Here is a 10,796-nt window from a genome sequence, read left to right on the forward strand (position 1 = left end):
CTGATAAAAATAAATGCGAATATAACAAAAACTCCAGTTACTACTACTCTAGGTAACTACAGGGTTTTTATACTTATTTTGTCAGAAGATAGACTGTATAATCGATCTCAAACTACAAATATATTTCTTAAAATATTTTATTAAATTATCTATTTAATTTATTTCCTTCACCGCCTTTTCTTTGGCCTGGAAGACTATGTAGCAGTAATGTAAAAGCAAAGAATTTATATACGTTTTTTATATAAAATTATTGTGTAATAGTTTGTTCTCAAAAGCCTTTGTTCCAACTGACAGTAATAATGACCATAGACCATAGTTGCTAGTCGAATCGAAACGGTTCAAGTCTATATTCGATTGAACAGTGCTATACTATTTTGTTTAGTCGATTTCAATTCCCCTCCCTACAGAGGGCGATCAACGAGCATGTGCGTCATCAACGATGTGTGGGTGCTGGCGCTGGCGGGAAAATCGATCGATACAGCGATACTTGTTTTAGTTAGTTGTTGCGGCAGGTGGACGTGCAGTCGTGTGTCAATAATACATTTACGAAAATAATGTTAAGATAATATCAAGTGAATAAATTTTATTACAAAAGGAAATATGGCTGCATATTTGTTCGTGTGCCTCGCTTTCATAATATGTACATCAGCGGAGTTTGTGTGGAGACACCATAATAATGAGCAACTACCCATGGTGCTTGAAGAAGTTCATGCAAAATGTCCCAATATAACGAGAGTTTATGCTTTGTCTGAACCATCAGTTTGTGGTGTTCCTTTGTATGTGATAGAATTCGCTGACACTCCTGGATTCCATCAACCATGTAAGTAAAAAAATAAAAATTAAATAAACTTCCTGCTCGGACGTCAAATATTTTGCGATATACCTTCATTTGTTTGTTTTTAGATAAACCTGAGGTGAAATATGTTGGTAATATCCATGGAAACGAGGTATTGGGTCGTGAACTGCTTTTAGGACTCGCTCATTACCTCTGCGATCAGTACAATAGCCACGATCGCCGAATCCGTGCTCTTATACATTCCACACGGATCCACTTGTTACCATCCATGAATCCAGATGGCTGGCAATTATCCACCGCTACTGTAAGTCACCAAAAATATTAATATTAATACAATAAATTTTATACAACAATGTTTAAAAAATAATTAACAGTTTTTTTATCTTTAAAAAAATTATTAACAATGTCGTATTATTTACAGGGAACATTAGATTACCTCATTGGCCGCACCAATAATCATTCAGTGGATTTAAATAGAAACTTCCCAGATCTGGATGCCATTACATTTGAGTTTGAACGCCAAGGCATCAATCATAATAACCATCTGTTGAAGGACTTGACCCGCCTTGCTGCACCGGTAAGACTTTTATTTATATTTTCACTGTAACATATGCTTAGCAAATTGAGAAGGGCATATTTATAATTTTGGCAATGTTATTTAGAGTACTGAGTCATATTTTGTTTTCATTTTAGTTGGAACCGGAAACTCGGGCTGTTATGCGCTGGATCATGTCCATACCGTTTGTATTGAGCGCTGCAATGCATGGAGGTGACCTTGTAGCCAACTATCCCTATGATGAGAGCCGGAGTGGAGCTCCTGTTTCTGAATATTCGCCTAGCCCTGATGATGATACATTTAGGTAAAAAAGTATATAAAACTTTCCACATATGTGCTTTCCATTTTACTTATACAAATTATAGGGCAACACATTTATGATTACATACTTAGGTGCTACTCCTATTGAATTTTTTTTCGTAATATACAGTGGAAAATAATATACACTGTTTAACAACAAAATGAAATAAATAAACTAAACTTTTTTAAAATCATGACTTATCTTGAAACACATTACTAGTTAATAAAACGTCAAAAAGAAAATGAATTTTAAGGAGGAAGTAAACTTTCTTTTAATTAAAACTACATTATTTACAACTAGGAAATACCATTAAAGGTGATGTTATATTGTAGGGAGTTAGCTATAACATATGCGTCGGCCCACGCGGATATGGCTTCAGCTACACGTCGCGGCTGTCACACGACCAGCTCTGATGATTCCGCTACTTACAACTTCGGGAAACAAGGAGGTGTCACTAATGGAGCTGCTTGGTACAGTCTGAAAGGAGGTCAGTACTTAGTAGTTTATTGTTACTGTTAGCTAAAAAAACGTTAAATTTTACCTAGGTAAGCTATGCCTCGTCCTGCCATCTCTGGCCTGTGAAATCATTTAATCCTGCACTGATCTGTCGAAAGGGAAATGGATAGTACTTATTATTTTGATGGTTTAGAACTTTTCATCTGTTTCCTATTTAACTTATAAACTTTTTCGTCATTAGAGGTTTTATGAAGCTTTTTAAATACCACATTCCTGTCACTGATTGTGTATTTAATTCCATCTAATTACTAAAATAACGAGCAGTAGACTACTTATATACTTAGGTAAGCTTATCTACCCAATAAATCGCGCATCATTCTTGTATAAATATAAATAGAAGAACATAACTTGCCTATATTCGATTCTATCACACATAATAATAGATTAACGTCGCGTTTTCGATGGCCTTCATAAAACTGGAATTGATATACCTGGCTTAGTCTAGTTTAGGAAGCAAATGTCGTTCACTGACTGGACACTTCACCTATGTAAAAACAGATCCGTGTAACAATATTCCCAATATTATATTTTTTATAACTTTATAAATAAGAAGTATGTAAGTGTAACTAGTTCGAATGTAGGCTGTACTGTAGTTGTCCCAGCGTTATAATGAACGCGTAGTTTAAAATAAAAAGTATTTAAGATCTGGGGGCACGGCAGTGCCCCCGCCAAGTCGAGCAAAAAAAAAGCGGCACGGCCGTACCATCCTTTTCTCGAAGCAATTCGGGCCTTTTTCGACCCCCTATAATTCGGTTGTGGATAAAGCAAGAAACCTGAATCTTCAGTAACTAATCCGGCATTGTATAAACACGGAATATTTAAAATTTCAGTCAATTTGAACCAGTAGTTTAAGAATGACAACTTGTTAAAGTTTCTAAATTTTGTCACTCACTGACTCACCGATCATCAAAAGTCCAAGGCACTTCTAGCAGACTTAGAAGCTTCATATTTGGAATACATATAGAGTTTAGTGTCTTAATCATGGGAAAACTTAAATATTTTGTAATTTCGGTCCAGTTTTCCAAATACACCAACTGCATCAATAACTTTGTAATCCCATATAAATATATGGGCAAAGTTATTTATGCAGTTGGTGGTTGGTGGTGGTTATAAATTTAATAGGTGTAGATAGGTACCTACCATATGAGGCAAGGGAGGGGGTATAGGGTGGGTAAGGGTGTGTTTAGCCCATGAAACTGAACAACATTATTACTTGTAAAAGAGGAAGACTACATATAAAAATAAGAAAATATCATAAGACCTTTAACAAAATTCGTTAGAAGTAGATGGTATCAAAAAGAAAGGCTCTACAAAAGAAGTGAGATCCCATCAAAAACATCCTGTAAAAAATCCAAGTCTCGCAGCTCAGTCTTTCTACCGTCAAAAGTTGTGAGATCCATGTAATACCAAGTCGGTTAATCTATTTAGTGTCTACTTGAAGGACCTTCTGTCTTAAGTTATTACATAAGTTATTATCATGCCAATATTAAAAATATTTAACGTTTTAAACAAATAGATCGACTTGGACATCGCATGAAAACAAAATGAATATTACAATATTATATTAGATTCTTTAGTCTCTCGCGCCTCACGCGATTGAAACTCTCGTTCCTGTTGGTCGCTGGCCCGTCGTGCTGTGTAGTGTGATACATACTAATAATCAAATCAAGCGATGTCCAAGTCGATCTATTTGTTTAAAACGTTAAATATTTTTAATATTGGCATGATAATAACTTATGTAATAACTTAAGACAGAAGGTCCTTCAAGTAGACACTAAATAGATTAACCGACTTGGTATTACATGGATCTCACAACTTTTGACGGTAGAAAGACTGAGCTGCGAGACTTGGATTTTTTACAGGATGTTTTTGATGGGATTGGTTTCACAAGTTGCTCGTATAATTTCATATAACTGATGTAAGTAAGTGGTCGTCGCCTCTTTCCCTTTTCAAAAGTAACGTCTCATACGTAGGAAGTCGTAGAAGCAGGAAGCTTAAGCAATTGATCACTTGACTTTATACTGTAGGTACTTACAACCATTAACATTTAACTGAAGTTGACCATGAAACTCGGTTGGCTTAGCAATGCTAATTTTACCTGCATTGTTTAATGTTTTTTAATCATAACAATTGTATCGAGCACGCGACCGTAGACAATGTTTATAAGTATAAAGAGCGATTAGGAATGCATGTCACTAAGCTAAAGTTGGTTATCTAACAATAGATCCAAAGAAAGAGCGATTTGCTTGTTTTTAAATTACCTATTGTGTTGAGCAGTTCTAACACGTCTGTTTCGATGTCTAGAGATATTCTTTCTGTGCTGTCTACTACATTAAGGTATTTCGGCCTGTTTCGTATGAAGAAATATTGTATCTGTCTTTCTATAATCGTGATCAATTTCAAAATATATACCTAGAAAAATATGGTCACCCAACTCGAACAGAGTTTGAACTTTGAAGCAGTGTCCACTGCAAGTCCCGTAATAAAATGAGTGTATTTACAGGTATGCAAGATTTCAACTATCTCGCTACAAACGCGTTTGAAATCACCCTGGAACTTGGCTGCGACAAATATCCCCCTGCGAGTGCTCTGGCCAAGGAGTGGGAGAGGAACCGTGAAGCTTTGCTGGCGTACTTGTGGAAGGCACACGCTGGTATTAAAGGAATAGTGTCTGACGACTCTGGATTCATACAGAACGCCATCATATCTGTAGTCAACATCACTGGACCAATCCCAAGACCTATCCGCCATGACGTCACCACAGGTAAGATTTTGTTCCATTTATTTTACTGTGATGTAATGTTCCATTGCATCAACGTATTAACTTATTTTTTAAACAATCTGGTTATTATCTTGTGTTGTGTATCAGTCATAATTATATTGTGGTTATATTGTAAGTAGTATTTGTGAACTTTGATAATTATATTCTTAATACATATTACGGTACTCTAAGCCTCATTGTAAAACCTAGATGTTTGACTATCGCATAGTAAGAATTGTTGTTACAAATAGAACAATGAAACGTTTTCCTACGCCTAGAATGTAAACGAACTCTTTGTCCAGTGCAATGAAATTTATACATGTTTGCATTCACTTCGGTAAATTAATACTGATTGGTGTAATTAAGTGTTTCCTCGTGGGCTGACGTCGTGGCGTCTTCAATTAATTGATTGTGAGAATTTGTCCATTTGCTGCATTTGATTTATTTACGTATATACCGTTTATATTTTCTCCTTAGGTAAATACATTAGGTATGCGTTGTTGTTAGTTAACATTAGTGAAGGTAGTAATCACATATCAATACCCGAAGCCTGAATAAAAACTAAATAAATAAAATTTGTTATTGAATAAAATTATTGTTTTATATAAATAAAAATATAATAAAGTCGTTCATCACATGATTAGGTACTCTACAAGCTACGCCATTTAAATATAAATGGCTCGTTACTTTATCAGGATATTTGCATTGTGTGAATCGTCGCAACAATAATGACTAATAACTAATAAAAACCCACAAAAAGTTATGTTGTTACATTTCACTCGGCCGGACAGTTTAAAGGACAGTCCTTTTGATTATTATCGAAACATTTAGGTTATCACACAGTAGGCATTTACGCAAACCGTTGCTATTTTTATCCAAGTATGTACTTGGATATAGTTTGATTCTCATTAATTATTATATTTAAGTACTTTTTGCCACTGCCCTTTTTCAATATATTCAATATTCAGTATTGAATTATACGTACGTATAACGTAATTTGTTCCACGTTCTTCGTTAGATACGATGTTTGATTTTGTGTCGTGTGTCGTACCTACTTGTATTCAATTTGCACTTATGTAAAGATTTTTATGTATTTTAATGTGTCAAAGTCAAAGCATTTATTTCAATTAATCCTAAATTAGGCACTTTTGAAACGTGAAGTTGAATTGTCTGTTAGTCTGTGTCTAAAATGCTTTTTTACAAACTCTCTGATACATTATTTGATCTTGTGATCATTCTCGTACCTAGTTTTTCTAGGAAGTATTGACATAATATAAGAGAAGATAGATGTTATTGCATGATGTGATCAGCGATCATCCATTGATAGACCATGGTGATACTGACTAGGTAGTTAGTTACATTTTGTAGACTAGTTAGTCTTAAAAGAAGTCTAGTCTTTATATCCGCAATATGACTAACATTCCACATTTTATTTGTTTATTCACATGAGTTTAGAACTAAAGAACATTGTATGTAACACCAATCTACAGTGCATGGATTACAAATAACATCACATTAGTTTTATTTCGTAACTCTGTGAAAATGGGTTGACGATCCGATTGAATACAAAAGAGCGTCATTACTCTTCTTGAATAGGAATGCGCGTAAAGTTGGCACATTATTTTAGAAATATTTAAATGGACTTTTGGAGGTCGAAATTACCTATTTTAATGAGGCTATTATCGGTTTCATTTTGAGGATGAACGTCATAATACAAAAGAGCCTTCTATAATATAACAGAAGAGTCTTCTGTATTATCCTTCTAAGTACTAGTTAGTCGCAGTATCTAACTAATTGTTCTTTGTCCATTGATGTGGTTACGACCTAATAGTGTTACTTTATTAATCTTATTAAAACTACTCTAGTATAAAATTCCATTCTGTCCGTTTTAGCCATGAGTTTATAAATCCCTCAGTAGTTCATCGTAGTAATCTACTCGTTTAAATCTGATCTTTGTTATATTCTTGTTTTTGCTTCCGCGTTACCACGCGTAAAGGACAAACTGAATTGACAGTCGTACATTTTGGTATTTACACGCTTATTACAGAGAGCTTGTACATAAAGTTACTTTAGATAGGTAACTGATTATCAGAAAATAGAATGTCTCGTGGTATTTTATGAAGGTAAAACAATTAAGAGATTTGCAATCTTGTTCCCAAGTCATTGCTTGGCAACAGGAATACGTATGTGTGTACTGTATTAATTGAAAGACGTGTTAAATAACAGCAGACTCTTTAAATTGTACAATTGTGCATGTAATCAACATGCATTGTGTGGAGACTTCAATCGAGGGAGTTTCATTGTCAGTAGGTACTATAGGTAGCAATGTTTGGGTTCTTCTGCACTGTTACATATTTCAGTTTACAGCATTGTGCTAAAGATGAATTTTGTTATTAAACATACATATTCAATTACTGATGCATCGTAAAACCAAGTTGCGTTTTCGACCGTTTTAAACATATTTGACTAGCTCTTTTGGGAACCCTTGAATGACATGTCAAATGAAAAATCAATTCTTATGAAAATGAGAAATTAATTAAACTGGCTGTCGCTCAACGTGTAGCGAGTTCGATTTCCGCACGGAGCAACTCTTTGTATGATCCATAAATTGTTGTTTCGGGTCTGGGTGTGATGTGTATGTGAACTTGTATGTCTGTAAACGCACCCACGACACAGGAGAAAAAATATTAGAGTAAGAGTAATATTATAAAAAGCAACATATTTAATTGTAGGTGCCTACGGCGACTACTACCGCCTGCTGACTCCTGGCCACTACGAGGTGACGGCGAGTCACCCCGGCTACTTCCCCGTGTCGCGCGTCGCCACCGTGCCGCGCCACCAGAGCACCGCACATATCCTCAACTTTAAACTGGAGGTGAGATTATTATTACTAGTATTACTTACACAATATAAGGTACTAAAGATTAAGCCTCGTTTATGAAGGAACTTACGTCGTTACATGAAATGGTTATTTTCTTATCATATTTTGCCAGTTTTGTCAATACTTTTGCTAGAATGACATTTAGATAACGCTTGGATATCTCGTAGCAAAAGTTTTCACGTCCTTTGTATGGACTTAGTTTATTAATTTGAAACATGTCATGTGAGGTAGTGAAATTAGGTTCAGCACCAACTATAATGCCATCGTAAATTGGGGTTGGAAACAGTCAACCCCGAATGTAATTGTTTGCGACATGTGTGCCCACAATGTGTGCTATATGACGTCACACACCTGCGTCAGATGAAAGCTTCCAACTACGGCTTGACGTAAGCCCATCGTCCTACGCACGACTCAAAATAAATGAATGTCAGATTAATGTGACCTGTCGTAAAACTGTCGCGATGTAAGGTTGTACGTGGTAACAAGAGTTTGAAGGACAGGAAAAGATCACCAATTATTGCTAACATAATATCGCCCTTATGCGATCGAAATAAGCCTCTGAATATAGCTCTATGAACGTGTAATGGATTGCATAAACTGCATATTGAGGACTTTAGGACCATTATCCCAAATCAAGATATAAGGAAGACTGTTATGTTGTGATAGATGCTCGTACACATGCTCCACGTTTGTTATCAAACAGAAATTCACTGCACATTGACGCTATCGATTACAATTCGCAGTATATTTGCGCCCATAGCAATATTAGATAGTGTATACTTACTTATATTGATAAAACGGTCATTCGGAGTCGATAACACTATCACTTAATGTGCCATCCGTTGACCTTAAAACCTTTACCAATACGTGATATTATACCTAGTTAGAAAGGGGTGATTATACATAGTATGGTAGTACGCAGTTTTAATAGTATTTCTTCCGACAGCTGTTCATTCAAGTCTACCTTTATTTACATAGTCATTTATGTATGTATTTAGGGTAACAGTGCAGGTCCAACCTCAAGTAGGTTGTTGCTATTGTAATTTGGTAGGCGTTTATTTGAAATCGTCGATTTCTTTATATTCAAGTTGTTTTCAACCTACGATACTTTTAACACTCATCTTTATAAGCGCTAAAATAAAAATAAATTTCGGTCAAACTACGCCTGGCATAGCGTAGTTTGTTTTTTATACTAAAGAAGAATTTATCCATGTTTTTAATAGAAGGTCGAAAGGTATCAAATTCCTAATCCACGGATTTTCGTAGTCACATAAAACGCAAAAATTCCTTAGTAAATCTCATTAGGTAACGTAATTAGGGAATTAATCCACTTTGATTAAACTTGAAAGTTTTATTAGATTTGTTTTTCGTGGACTCCACAAAAGGTTTACTCAAGGAGGTCTATGCATAGTAATATCAAGGTGATTTATAAGTGATAGCGACACCCAAGGCTTTACCACAGTTACTCTGGAATGTATTAAGCGTTCGTATAGATTATAGGTAAACTTGATACTCACTATAGATAGGTAGGAAGCTGATCTTTCCTATCTGTAGTGAAATAATTGATTAGTTTGTTTATAAAACCTGGATAATTCCTGGTATCTGCACGTACGACGCATTGTCTTATCTTATTACTTAAAAGCTTTCTAAGATGTGACATTTAGCTAGACAACAGTTAGTCAAAGTGGACGTTTCAGTCATTTTGCACCTTGTATTAAAACATGTTCTAGGCTATTCATAGACCAAACGCCTATTTTATTTTTAGAATCATGATTCTAAATTTTAATAAATCAATGTCTGTTTTTCAGCCCACCACAAGCTGGTTCGATGACGATACCACTTTCGGCATGTACCCACATGGACTGCGCGATGGCCAGCCCAGGATATACAAACGATCTCTGTACGAACAAGTGGCCAAATCCATTCTGGAGAAGAAAGAACCAGAGAAACAATAATTATCCCACCGCAATATAAAACATGGCGAAAGGCAATTATGTAAAAATATTTATATCTATGTATGTATATAGCTTGTTTAGATTGAAAGGGTAGAAACACAGATATAGGAAATGTTTAAAGTACTTTTTGTTATACGCTCGATAATGTTTGTGCCTAGCATAATTTTAAACTACTCTTCAGTGAATATGTAATTTCGTGCCATAGACAGCTGGATCTGATTCTGTTGGGGTGCTCCCTGTGAAACTTAAATTAAGAAGGAACTTTTGAAAAGACGAAATAAGATTTTCACTATTTCAGAGATTTACGTCACACAATGCAATAAAAAGTGGCAAACAATGCAATAAGACGATGCAGAATTGGCATTTTATGTGAATTAAATCTATCTTCATGCACATTCCAAAGCATGCTGGTTGCAGGTACCCTTACAAATAATTAATTTTAGTAAAAATAATAATTTCATGTGTATTAGGACTTAGGACTACTACCAATGGATGTTTAGTTACTGTGAGTGATTTTTATTATAACATAAGAGTAAATAACATAATCAATTATTTGTGTACCTATATTTTTTGTTTTTGAATTTATATCTAGCGTCTTATTCTGTCTAAGATGGTACAGTTTGTTAGTTACCAATAAAACTTATATTTTTAGATCTGTGTAAACTTAATGTTTCGTAGTTATTGTTGTGCACATGACCAGGAACTTTCTAGTCCAATTTTATAGTCCTTTTCAAGTGTACGTAACTTAAGAACGTTTTTTGAAAATATAAAAATTACCAAATTGTGAAATAATTACTATGACGTTTATATGTTTGATAGTTTCCATTGTTTCTATAGTTTATATTGACAAATTTTGACAATTTGTATAAATTATGTACATCTTCATGTTCTATAGTTGATATTTTAATATTATATGATATAAAAAATATGCATAATCTTTAAATGAAATCACGAGAGTATATTAGACACAACAATAAAGTATGATCAGTGTGCAATGTCTGGCTTTTCTTTTATTTATTGGCTTCACTCG

At 34.7% G+C, this 10,796-nt stretch overlaps 1 protein-coding gene across 1 annotated transcript; it reads left to right on the forward strand.

Annotated features, from left to right (window-relative positions):
• The first annotated feature begins 445 nt into the window (after positions 1–445).
• LOC118282329 (carboxypeptidase E) lies at positions 446–10,765 on the forward strand. The gene is made up of 8 exons (XM_035603363.2): positions 446–820; positions 904–1,100; positions 1,218–1,373; positions 1,490–1,656; positions 1,986–2,140; positions 4,673–4,933; positions 7,663–7,805; positions 9,620–10,765. The coding sequence occupies exons 1-8, from the start codon at positions 601–603 to the stop codon at positions 9,764–9,766; spliced, it is 1,446 nt and encodes a 481-aa protein (XP_035459256.1). The 5' UTR covers positions 446–600; the 3' UTR covers positions 9,767–10,765.
• Positions 10,766–10,796: the final 31 nt, after the last annotated feature.

Source organism: Spodoptera frugiperda, chromosome 20 (assembly GCF_023101765.2).
Source record: "Spodoptera frugiperda isolate SF20-4 chromosome 20, AGI-APGP_CSIRO_Sfru_2.0, whole genome shotgun sequence".
In the NCBI taxonomy this organism is placed as follows: domain Eukaryota; kingdom Metazoa; phylum Arthropoda; class Insecta; order Lepidoptera; family Noctuidae; genus Spodoptera; species Spodoptera frugiperda.